The sequence below is a fragment of the Melospiza georgiana genome, chromosome 8 (assembly GCF_028018845.1).
Source record: "Melospiza georgiana isolate bMelGeo1 chromosome 8, bMelGeo1.pri, whole genome shotgun sequence".
Classification (NCBI taxonomy): Eukaryota; Metazoa; Chordata; class Aves; order Passeriformes; family Passerellidae; genus Melospiza; species Melospiza georgiana.
In genome coordinates, this window is record NC_080437.1 from 29,322,037 (window position 1) to 29,334,808 (window position 12,772).

General features: G+C 41.6%; 1 protein-coding gene across 1 annotated transcript in view; it reads right to left on the reverse strand.

Annotated features, from left to right (window-relative positions):
• Positions 1 to 2,553: 2,553 nt before the first annotated feature.
• CCDC186 (coiled-coil domain containing 186) overlaps positions 2,554 to 12,772 on the reverse strand; it is a 34,571-nt gene continuing 24,352 nt past the window's right edge. The window contains exons 11-16 of the mRNA XM_058029268.1: positions 11,422 to 11,677; positions 10,642 to 10,831; positions 9,556 to 9,636; positions 8,333 to 8,543; positions 7,100 to 7,319; positions 2,554 to 6,422 (exon numbers count right to left, since the gene is read on the reverse strand). Of these exons, the coding sequence (XP_057885251.1) occupies positions 6,339 to 6,422; positions 7,100 to 7,319; positions 8,333 to 8,543; positions 9,556 to 9,636; positions 10,642 to 10,831; positions 11,422 to 11,677 (1,042 nt within the window). The 3' untranslated portion in view covers positions 2,554 to 6,338. The remainder of the gene's footprint in view (positions 6,423 to 7,099; positions 7,320 to 8,332; positions 8,544 to 9,555; positions 9,637 to 10,641; positions 10,832 to 11,421; positions 11,678 to 12,772) is intronic.

Genomic DNA, 12,772 nt, shown 5'->3' on the forward strand with positions numbered 1-12,772 from the left:
AGGTCTGTTTTTTCAGGCATATGCTGCTTTTACCCACAGTGTTGATATGAGTAATTCTCACCTTCTTCCTCTCCCCTGTGCTGGTACTGACTAGAGTAAAAATAATTTAAGATCTATCATTTTAACCACTTCCTTTCACAGTGCAGCCTCACAAACCCTTCTGTCTGGCTGCAGATCACAGCCTGAATAAACTGCCTTGCATTTGCAACCTGCTTCCATCCATCTCCAAAGGCAGCAGCAGTTCCCAAAGAACTGCAGGCTGGAAGGCCCAGGGCAGTGTTTGAGGACACACCAACCACCCCAGAGAGAGCAGCAGTGCTCACCTACCTTGTGTCAAGCATCAGTGCACTTTGGTCAGAGCTCCCAGACTTTGTGCTTCTCCTTATTCCACACACAGGGGATTATTTTAAAATAGAAACTTCTTAAGAAGCTCTTAGACATCCATAGGACTCAGCCTGTTAGTGAGCAAGGTGTTTCCCTTGAGGCATTTGAGCAGCCCTGCTGAGATCAGTGGGCAGCTGCACATGGTCAAGAGCCCAGAGAAACCCAAGGGCCAGAGGATTTCCACTGGAGCAGAACAGCAACAAAGACACAAATACTTAACAGCATATTTATACACAGCTAGATGAGAACAACTTGTTCAGCAGCACTCTGCTACTGCATCAGTTACATTTATGCATGCAAAAATCTCACAGAATCTGGCACAGACCCACTGTGGTTTGATGCAAAATAGCCTAAAAACAACCGCAGCAACAAAACATCCAGCAGAGCTTGCTATTAAAAATCCCCTTAAAATAAAGCAGAGATAGAGATAGAGAAAAATAGCAGTGATGATTTCCTCATTCACAATCAGCCAGAGGAGAGAACTGCTAGCATTTGGTTAGATATTTATCACACAGTGGCTGCAGTATCAGCCTGGCTACTTCAGCACTGAGCATTTAACATCGCCATGAGAGCCCTTCCTCTGCACACACAGCTCAGCTGGCTCAGGCTCAGACACAGACCAAAAACAGGGCTGGGAAGTTGTTTGCCAAATGGCCACTTGCAAACAGCACCAAAGCCAAAATTAGTATTTGAGGAAGTTTAGCTTCAGGCTGTTATTTCCAAGTTGCAGCGTTAAATACTTGGGAAGCACAAATAAACCTTGATTTTTGGTTACATCTATCACCAACAACTGTACCTGCTATCAGTGGAAAAACCTGGAAGAAAAGCTGTAATCTGCAAAACAATTTTGTAGCATTTCAATTTTCAAGCACAGGGTCATGCAGGTAAATGTAACCAGAAAAATCACTGGGAGCCCTTGGCCTGGTCCTGGGAAGCTTGAGGCTCTTTGCCATTAAATTTCAGCAAAATATAGGACAGCCCCCTCTCTTTCATTTAAGGTACTCTGAGAGATACTAGAATAAACTCCATAAATTATCACCTTCACGGTATTCTTTTTTCCTTTTTCTGGCTCCCTGCAAGGGCAGGACAACCCATATCAATCTCATTCCCAGGTTTTTAATAGAAGCACTGACAGCAACCAGACACGACCACTTACTATTTTTATTTAAAAATACTCTCATGGCTAAAAAACTGAAAAAAAAAAAAACCCCAAACCTAAAAAAAACCTAAAAATCAACTCTGTTAGATCTCTACAAGAGAATAAATAAATCAGAGGAGCAAATGTGGAGCTGCAGCCAAGGAACCAGTCCTGGCTGCTGGGATTGTGGGATTCCCAAAATTCAGGTTATGGAAGGGGAAAGCACCGAGGGCACTGGCAGGGACATCTGCAGCACATCTGTCGCCTGTCCCGCGCAATTCCCAAGGGATGAACAGCAGTGCGAGAGGTGTTTTCCCTGGCTCGGCTGCTCCTCACCGGCAGCACCGGAGAAGAGGCACTGCCACCTCCTGTTCAGCGGGTGCAATCGGCAAGCAGGGCTGGGGCAGAACTGCAGCACCGCTCGCATTTCCTGGGCACAGTCAGACCCACCCGAGGGGAACAAGAAGGGCTTTGGTGTAAGATTTTTAGGAAGTTGGGAAAGCAGGTCTTAGAAATAGAACGAACAGAAAACTCAGAACTAGAAGCAGCTGCAAAGTCTGAAAGCAGAAAAAGTTACAATAGTATAGTAAGAACAGGAAACAATAGCTTGAGTTTTAGGCTTAGCTAAGATAGACCTTAAGACTGCAGAAAAATATGCTTAGTAAGATAATAGAATGTTTTAAGCTTACTTAATTAAGCTTACTTCATTACTTAATAATGAAGTATTGTATGTTGTTAATAGAAAGAAGACAAGTAAGCACTGTGTGAAGCAGGTGTACCTGTACTTTTAGTAATTGGCTAGAACAACTGTCTGTAAGCTTTAGCAATGGTCAGAAAGTTTTTTAAATGCTCCATAACAAAGAAATCTTCAGCTGTTGCTGGTTGCACATGAGCTTTTGCCATCTTTCTGTTGTCTCAACTATGTAATGAGGCTGATGCTGCAATAAAAGCTCACGTAACATAGCCCAGCAGTCCCATTCTGTTAGTAAGAAGACCTCCAAACACCATAGTGGGACAAATCAGACCCAAAGTAGGCTTTCATACATTTGTATGTTTATTATTTCAAAGTACAGTATATACATAAGGTATAGCAATACCTTTGAAAACTTTATACAGAAACAGGTATCTACAAAATGAAATCAACAAGACATTCTGTGTACAGGACTTACACACATAGATTGGAAGAATCAACAGTTTCAGTTAGAACACGAAAATGGGAAGGAAACACCCATCCATCTGGAAAAGCTCTAAATACCACCCAGCTCCCTCTGCAACACAGGCACCTGTCCCTGGACAGGTGAGACAGGGAACACCTGAATCCTTGTGCCACCTACTGCTGGCACAGGAAGGGTGAAGGCCCCTTGGACAGGCGTTGCCCTCTGGACCCCTCCCTAGATTCAGGTCTCTGCAGAATGTGGACACTCAGGTTTTACACTTGATGCACTGGAAGCCAGACATGCTGTCTTTAAATTTTTCTATTTTTAGTTATGAACCAAAACGTTGCAATTAAAAATATTTTAAGAGAGATACTACAGGTGTTGCCAGCAACAAATGAAGATAATGAGAAAATGTTCAAGGAAGAAATCAATATCCAGTTTTCTGGACATTATAATTTAAAATATTGCACAAGTCTGTATGGCAACAAGCCAGTGATTTCTGTAGCACAAAATTGTATTCTTCAGGTCAGAGGGTCTGGCTTCTGGCAATGACAGTGCTGGATTTTACAGAGGGTGGAAAAGCGTAGGCAGCTTTCTTGTAGGGCCTCTAACAACATCTGTTTGTGCGATGTTTGAATGAAAAGAGCACCCTGAGTATTTAAGGAACAGATGTTTAAGCTTGTAATACAACCAGCCACAAGCTTGGAATTTTCAAAAGCAGCCTGTGGCAATTCCACGTCTAATGGGCACTGAATTTCAGTGACAGGCATGTAGCTACATGCTCCAGGCTGCCTTCATGAGTAGTTTATCAATTCACCAGTTTGTCTCTAAAATTCAGTTTATCTGAGGACAGTTTTCAGTTTCAGGTCCACAGTACAGTTTCCAAAACAAGGATAAGTGGGATGAGATGGCTACACAAGGCTCACACCCACCCCTGCACCAGCTGGTGCTCACCTGTGAGAGCCACCCCACAGAAACACCTTTGCACACAAAGTGTGCTCAGTGCTGCACCAGCAGCATCACACTCCTGACAAGCCACCCCATGGCAACAGGGCCAGCAACATTTCATGGCTGATACATCACTGCCTCTCAAAAAGGAGGAACATCCCTGTGCCAAGTTGCTGGCTGACCCCATCAGGCACTCATCACAAGTGACTGGACAGTCACCTGCCAATGTGCAAGCCAGAATGACTTTTCCATGTCTAACAGATATGTTTAAAATAACACCTGTGGATGAAGCTTTGGTCCATGAAAACACCGTGCACAAAAAACAACGTGGTATTTTGGCTGCTTTGTGTGTCTCCATAACCAAGGGAAAAAAATAGTCTGAGAAATTATTAGTGCTACAAAGAGCCAGCAGCATTTCAGCAGGGCAGGAGGACAGCTAACTAGGTTTCTCAACTTAAAAGGAGAACAACCATGCCAAAAAGAAAACAGAATTTCCACAAAGCCATTGCACTGATTCCATCTGCACCACACCCCTCCTTCATTCACACTGTACACCTGGAGAACATACAATAAAAGATTACAATATTAACATGGTACTGAAATACTGGAATCATTCAGCTCAATGCCTGAAAACATCCAGAGATCTGGTACATTAAAGCATGAAAACACAAACATACAAGAGCTAAGCTATGTTTTAGCATGCAAATTGTTCTAAAGTACTTTCTCTCAGCAGAAGGCCCAAGCTCAGTCATGAACAACTGCCTGTTTGCTTCCTGGAAGCTGTGACAAATCTGTTTCAGCACAGCCAGGTATTTGCTTCTTCACATCACTTCAACAACAGTAAAACAGAAGTAGTCCCATGACTGGACTGGCCCAAATTTCCTAACATTTCAGATAATCATTGCTCTCAGGAATTAGAAAAATAGATGTATAAAAACCCACCCAGATTAAAGGCTTGCAGTTTCTATATAATACTTGCTCAGGTTTTAAACTATATTTGCTCCCATTCTCCCTTTCCAAAGGAATATTTAATCCTTTGACACTGAGGGGACCTGCCATCCCAGACTCCTGAAGCTCTCTGGACCACAAACCAGGTCTTGATCCCACAAGGATTTTCAGAGATGCCTATCTTTAACAAGGAAGTCCCACTGTCTTCAACCAAACTATTCAAATCAAATTGGGCTTTTTGCTCAATTTGTTTTATTACAAAGCTCAGGCAACTTAGTGGCATGTGGAAATGGAGTTCACATCCCTAGGTCACCCAGATGTCTGATCAATTATCCTCCTCTGTGCTGCCAAATTCAGGTCCCTCATTTGGTGTACAATGCAAACAGTATCTGCAGAACCAGACAGATTCTCCCCACAACCCCTTTTTGATTAAAGTAGCTAAAGCTTTGCTATTGTAAATGTACATTGACTCTTCTCATGGCAATAGGAAGTTCAAGTATGTAATAAAAACCTGAAGTATGTATTTACAGGGTGATCTGATCAATTGATTTTGGTCAAAAGGTGATAGATACAGAAACTGTGCATTTACTGCTGGAATAAAGATATTTCAGATCCTGTGTATTACTTATCCTGGAATTAAAATGTGAACATAATGTTGTGAGTAACCCAAATCTTGTCACCTTGATACTCTTCCTCCATCACCATCTCAGCCACTGAAGGATTAAGTAACACTTTTCAGTGATTTTCACCAACTTCTTCACAACAGTAAAATCAAGCAGTTGCACAGATTTCTGTGCCACTTTCACAGTCCAACTATTAAAATCCCATTTAGATCTACTTCTTACCATTATTGTCACTAGTTGGTCTAGCCACAGCTAATGAGAAAATTTATTGGCTTCCATTTGTCTTTGAAAGCAGATGCAATCACCATGTCTACATGTACTCACATAGATTTACAATGGGCAGCTGAAACTCCTAAATGCTCTAAGTTATGCAGAAGCCCAGAGAACTTTATTAACCAATTATCTGATATCAGACTTCTTTTGATCCATATGTCTAAGGATCAAGGGTTTACAAAATTTGCTGAACTGACATTGGTTTCAATTACATGAACTCAAAAACTGAATCAGAACACTTTCTAATTCCTTAGTTTTACTGTTGTTTCACTCCTCTGGAATAAAGAAATTGAGCAGCTGAATGTTAATCTAAAGCAGAAAATATGCAATATCATGGTCACCAGTTAAAACCCAAGATTTTGTAACAAAGCATTCTTCCATGCATATGTCAAAAATGCTTAATCAACCCAAAGATCAGAAATAATATGCAAGAAAGGAAATAAATGTCTTAAAGCCCTTAAAGCTCAGTAACACTGGATATGTTCAATAGCAACTAAGACATAATTGGCTTTATTTTTTTTTTCAAGCTCCATCATTAAGAGACTGATTAATTACACAGTGCAGAAATTAAAATCTCATGGCAACTCACTCCAAACAGTCTGCACTGCAAAGCATCAGTATTTGAAATAGAAGTTTCAGATAAGCGTAGTGTGCAGTGAATTTCAGCAGCGCCTCAGGCTGGTCCTGGGTAGCCAGAACCACACAGATGCCAAACCCTGTTGATCTCTCACATGAGTGAGCCTGTGTGGCCAAAGGCTTCTTCTGCAAAAACCCAGATGCTTGTGCTGGCAGGCAGAATGTAAAACAGTGGTCTGTAGCACCTGCCTTTTCTGCATCTTCAGGTTGGTTAGTCCCCAGAAGTTTTAGTTATGTCTGCTTTATTCTCTGTTCCAGTTCATGCTTGTGTTTAATAAGCCGTTCTATTTCTGTTCCTAGAGTCTGCAGGTTCTCCTTTGGGGGGGAAATGATAAGGTAAGTTATACAAGGAAATGAGTCCATCAGCACAAATGCACTAATAAGTCAAAATTACAGCTTATGTCAGCAGGTTGATACTTTCAAGTATCCAGAACAAATGCAAATGATTAGAGTCAGAAAAATACAAACTCATTTCAGTAAGAAACTCAAAGCTATTGGCAAGTCCTCTTTTGCAGTTACCAGTATTCTACAGGATGTCTAGAAGGTAGAATGTTAGTTCCCCTAGCATTCAAGGGGAATGATGATTACAGGAAGAGATCTCCAGCTTGTGCAGAGCCCTGCAGCCCAGCTGGCAGCCTGCACTCCATTTTCCAGCCTGCCACCTCTCCCTGGCAGCAGATGTGCTGTCTCAGGAGCAGAGGCTGTGCTCCTGCCCCACCTGCCCAGGGGAGAGCATGGAGAGACCCTGCCCTGCTGAAGGCACAGGCACTCCAGAACTTATTTCAAGCAGCAGCTCATTAGTGCAGCATACTCTGAGGGTCCTACACTGGAGGTACATGGCCTCATGTCACATAACTCCCTGCTTAACCCCAATGCTTACCAGTGGCACCAAATCACAATGAGCTGACTTCTCATTGTCAGCCTTTAACAGCATGCAGTGAAGGGAGCACCTGAGAACCACAGGAATGTGCAGAACTGGCACAGCTACTCACTTTCAACGTAATATTCTTCAGTAATGTATCTTCTAACACAGCCTGAAGCTTCCTGTTTATCTCTAAGGAGAGTTCCAAGGTGAGCCCACTGTCTGCAGGGTGAGATGTGTACAGAGATGCCATGATCCCCCCACGCCTGCTCAAGTGAACTTTGTTGAAGTCAGAGGCCTCTGATGAAAGTGTTCCGGCTTCTTCCCGCAAGATGTAACTCTGAATAATTCTGGAGTGAAAAATAAACCAACAACATCACAGCATTACAAGGCAGAGAAGAGTCAGATGCTGCAGTAATTTCAGAGTCCTGCCATGAGTAATTTTATTTTCAGGCAGTACAGTATATTACCAAAAAAGCAGTAAAAAATTACTCACCCAGTTTCTATGTCAGAGGAAAACCTGAGATACCAACACTGATACAGGAAATGCTGGTAAGCCAAGACAATACAATGTGCAGGGTTTACTTATTTAAAAGTATTTTGAAAAGCTATTGAGACAAGAAAGGTAATTTAAAAAGTCTGTTTTTCTTTGCTGAAGGACTCCAGACATGAAATCTTAAGCTTTCTACACATGAGAAAAAAAAAAAAATACAAAGCCACTTCTCAGGAGTCTTCCCAAGCTGTAATCGTGTTCTGTGAGATGTATGGACTCATAAAGCAAGGGCTGTTCCTAAAAGGCAACTGCACCTTCCAGAAGCAGCTTTATGCCAGCATTTCTTACCCTCCTAACTGAAGCTCCAGACATTATCCTGTAAGATGAGATTTTCACTGAAGTGGAATCTTGTCTCTCATATTAACCACTGACCAGCTTTGGCTCAGATACATCATTTGTTTGATGTGTATACCAGAGTACCATCTGGAATAATGCAGATTCTCCTTCCAAAACAAACACAATCAGCACCCTTTTAAGCACATGAGGAGAATGGACTCTTCTGTTAGCCAGTGGCAGCAGTCCACCAGAAATCAGCCACCTGCTGACCATTTTGCTACCAAAAACCTACTTGTGCCAGTTTATTCCTACTGAAAAAAAATCAGTAATAGTACTAATTGCCAAAAACTCGGCAATTACTATAACTGCTGGGAAAAGAGAAGGGAAAAAAATCCCACAAAACTAATTCCATCTTCAAAATCTACTGTCACTGCAATATTTTTACTGTTTTAAACATTTTCACTATGACAATTAGTTTTCTTACTTGTCTAGTGCAACAGCTCAACACCGAAAACCTGTATGAACAGAACATACTTGGTTTTTTTCCTGATTTCCTCCACCAGCTGTTTGATGTGATCCTCCATAAACTCCATCTTCTCATTTTTTCGAGCATGTGCCTTCTGCAGCCTTAATATTCTTTCCACCAGGACAGCCTTGTCCACCTCTGGGAAGCTGTCCACAGCCACTGCAGAGCCAGTGTTCTCGGGGGAGCGATCCTCGGTGCTGCTGCGTGCGTTCAGGGACCCTGCCAACAGCACAGTGTTTGTAAAAACCCCTCTGCAGCTCACACCAGGTGAAGTGCCCCCAGCAGAGCAGTGCTGCCAGGAGCTGAGGATACCCTCCCCAGGATGCCAGTTTCCCTTTATGGTAGTGGGGTTTTCTCTAAAGGATCCTTGCAGTGTTTAAATGAGACAGGCTGGGACAGCGGTGCAGTCCCCTCCTGTGGGTGCACTGCCTCTGGTCTAAGTGCACTCCCTTCAGGAATGCTTATTCCCACTGAAACACCTTCATGCCCATTTACTTTGTACAAGACTGAGGGGATTTTAAATCCTAGTTTTGGAGTAAACTAAAATTACAATATTATGAAAACTGTACAGACTCACAAAGCCCTGCACATGCAGCACTGATCACTTTGAGCTCACAGTATTTACTTTCTGCTGCTCTTTCTAAGCATTTGTCTCTCTCACACAGTGAGATTACAGACATCTGGACAGAACTAACCCAATTTAAAACCTAAAGGTATCAAGGAAGGAAACATGCTGTTTTCAGTGCTAAAGATCACTCCTTTACTTGTACTGGATAGAAAGTAATGAATATTACATAAACCTACTGATGTCTCTAATGATGCTAATTGATTTCTCATTTACACAGTCACAACTGTCAATAGGGCAATTAAACAACGTTGGAAGCCACAGCTCATTTTTATTTTGCTTCTGGCAGCATGTAAAAGGAGCATGTATAAGCTGGAGTCCTCTTGAGCTTCCCTCCAAACATAAAAGCCATGAAATAAAAAAGGCAGGTATTTAAAAAGAACCAAAATATATAAACATCATAAACATTACCCTTTAATCTCATAATAAGCACCTACAACTGCACTCAGTCATGTGCATTTTGCTGCTTAGAGGCTATTTTGTCAGTTTTAATGGGAGGCTGCCCACACACTGCATATGCACAAACCACATAAAGAGCAAGCACACTGTGAGCAACCTTGTTAAGACTGAAGGGTTGTTTGGCAGCCCTGCCATGTGCTCCATTACCTGATGAACTGGAACGGCTCCCCATGCTGCTGACTTCTTTGTCATAATTACCATTTTCCATCTGATCCAATTTCCTCCGTGCTAAAAGTATTAACAAAATGATGATTAGCAATAGTAGACTAAGAACTAAAAATTACATTGTTACCCAACATATAGAACCTGTAATCATCTCTGACCTGCACTAATTTAACATGATGTGACAACTGAAAGCCAATGGTAGCAACTAAAAGTAAAACCCAAGCAGCACCTGGAGGTAACACCCACCACGATCCCTACACACTGCTGTGTTTGCCAGTTGAAGGGGTAATGTCATATACAGGATTAACTGGGACCATTAAGACTTCAATTTGATTTTACTTTTGATTAGTTCTGCCATGTAAATCACTACTGATGTCAGCAACTCTGTTCCAGCATCTCCTAACTGTGGCACTACAGCAGTACTTGTGCCAGAAGCACCACTCACTCAGTAGGGATCAAGAGGGAAAGCACACAGCTGTTCTTATATGCATAAAAAGGGACATGGAACTTGTCTTGCAAAGTGCCAATAAGGATCTCTTCTTTCAAACACATCTGATTATCTTCAAATCTTTTTTCTACTAATGCATTGTGGGGTATTTGATGACTTCTGTTTGTAGACAAAATTAGTCATCAGTCTCTCCATATCCACCTTTAAAAACTGAAGTGTTCTGTTAAAAAAATAACCAGCAATTCCTAATACAGTCAGCAACTAGGAGGCTTCTGGCAGCTTCTTAATATACTCCTACACAGACCAGGATCCATATATACCTATGGTGACATTTCAGTAGTCAGATATATCATAACAAAGACTAAGCTCTTTTGAAATAAGTATTTCCTTTTATGTCTAAGCCCACTTCAAAAATTACATTTTAGATTGAAAATTAACACAAAGGTCTGAAACTACAGTTTGCACAAGGTCTAACTTGCTCACTGTCATTGTCTCCAGGGACAGGGAGAGGTTGAAGGGTGACACTCAAGCAGTGAGCACACACAGACAGGACCTGAATCTCTAGCAGACACTAAGGGGGACACAGACAGGGCTGTCTCATAAATGAAAATAATCCCCACCTAGCTGAAGTTGTTTTGTGAGGTCTTTCAGGTTGGCTGCGTGCTTGCGCTTCTGGGTAGCCAGGTCATCCTTCAGCTCATCCACACGGGTCTTCAGGGCTGACACTTCCTCCTGCTCTGAGGCCAGCTGAGCCTGCAGGGCCTCAACCTCTGACTTCCTCTGATTCTCCTCCTTCTGTAACTTGATGGCCTGAAATTGGGATTTGATTTTCAGTCATACACAAAAAAATCCTATCCTAACCACAGTGCATGCTCAACATCTCTAACTGCACTTTTCACCTGGGAATCATTCACACTTTACATTTATTATTTAGGCTGAACACTAGCATTTCACATGAATAGTAAGATTCCTCATCTACCTCCAGAACTTCTACATGATACAGTACAAAGTCACATTACCTTCCATGACACACTAAGTTTAATAAAAATTACATTTATCTCATAGTACAAACAGGACCTGAGAAACAATTTACAGTAACAAATTTCACAGGCAAATTAGAACCTTTTGTCTGTTTCACTTCATCTGGAAGTGAACAACTCTCTGCTCCCAAAAAAACCAGAAAGAAAAACACAGTGACACCCCCTCATTCCAGTGCAGTGTGCCTTAAAATTTCTTTCAGCCTGGGAACATGAGGTGTTCAAATCCCACTGCTACTAATGGCAAACTCAAGGAGAAAATGCAGTCAGGTAAATGGAGATACAAGGGGGCATTTATGTGCTACATCCTTATCTGCATCAGACATCTTACTGGAGCAAAAACAAAAAGCCCACTGTACTCACCAGATCATCTCTAGTCTGTTGAACACACTCCAGCTGATTCTGCAGCTCTCTTTCACTGTAAGAAAGCTTATCCAACTGGCTCTGTAAGGAATTGTTTTCAGACTGAAGCTGTGCATTCTTACTGGTTAATTTCTCAGTGAACATCAATAACTCAGATTCTCTTTTCCGACTACCTTCAATGTCCTTCTGAAGATCAGCAACCAGAGAATTGAAACCATCTATTTCTTCCTTTAAAGCATTGATTTCTTGTTCATCTCTGTCAAAACAATTGTATCACATTAGGGATAACCTGAGCTTAAAGATACGAAGTTTATTGCAGTAAAAGCATTCAGGTCAAGTCCAAATAAGGCAGGGGAACAATTAATGACCCTGGGGTAGGTGTTAGTCACTGGATCATTCTAAATGTCAAGGAAGTTTTCACTTTGTTTCACGACACCTGCAGTGCTGAAATGACAGATTGCTGCAGCCCACAGAGGACACTCAGGCATTAGCTCCTCAAGGAAGGCCAGCTCTCCATTTTCAGCTTCTCCATATGACCTTCAGACCAGGGCACAGACAAAACCCTCAAAACCAGACATAGTGGGTGAGAGGAAGGTTTGCAAACCCAACAAAGCGGCCAATCTGTAAGAGGCCTTCTCTTTAGGAAACAGGGAAATAATGCAGTTTGAATTTCTCTAGGACAGCAGTATGGTCATTCCTGACATGTCCTAATCCAAGCCCTGCAGCTCTGAATCAAAGGGCCTGTCTTACTCCTCTACTCCTTCCCCCCAAAAACAAGTTCTTCCCTCTACAGAACAAGTTTTTGTTTCTACTGAAAGACTCTCACATCCAATCAGAGTAAAAAATGCTGCATCTTCAGTTATCATCAACATTCTACAGAAAATGTTTGAAATTAATTCCAAAATTTAATAGCTGTTAAAAATGTTACAGACTAAAAACCTCCCTCTTATTTGCTCTTGCAATATTAGTTCATTAATTCTTCCATCACTGAATTTAATACACCTTTTCCAAAGCTTTACTTTCTAACATCAGCAGAAAAAACCTCACCTTTCTCACAGGGAGTGTGTATATTCAAATTTAAAACTAAAATTAAAATTACACAAAGCAAGAGCACACATATAATTTAATTTCCTGGCAGACAGTGTAATTATGAGGAGGATCAATTCACTTTAAATCAACAATCCTGTACTGTTTGCTTCTCCAACAAGAGCTGAGACCCAGTTATTTGTGCTGCAAAGTATCTCACCTGTAGCTCCCATTTAAAAACCTGTGCCACAAGGTTGCATGTATGCCTGTATTTTACATTTTCAAATATGTTGTTTCATCACGACAGGAGAAATCTCTGCCTAGC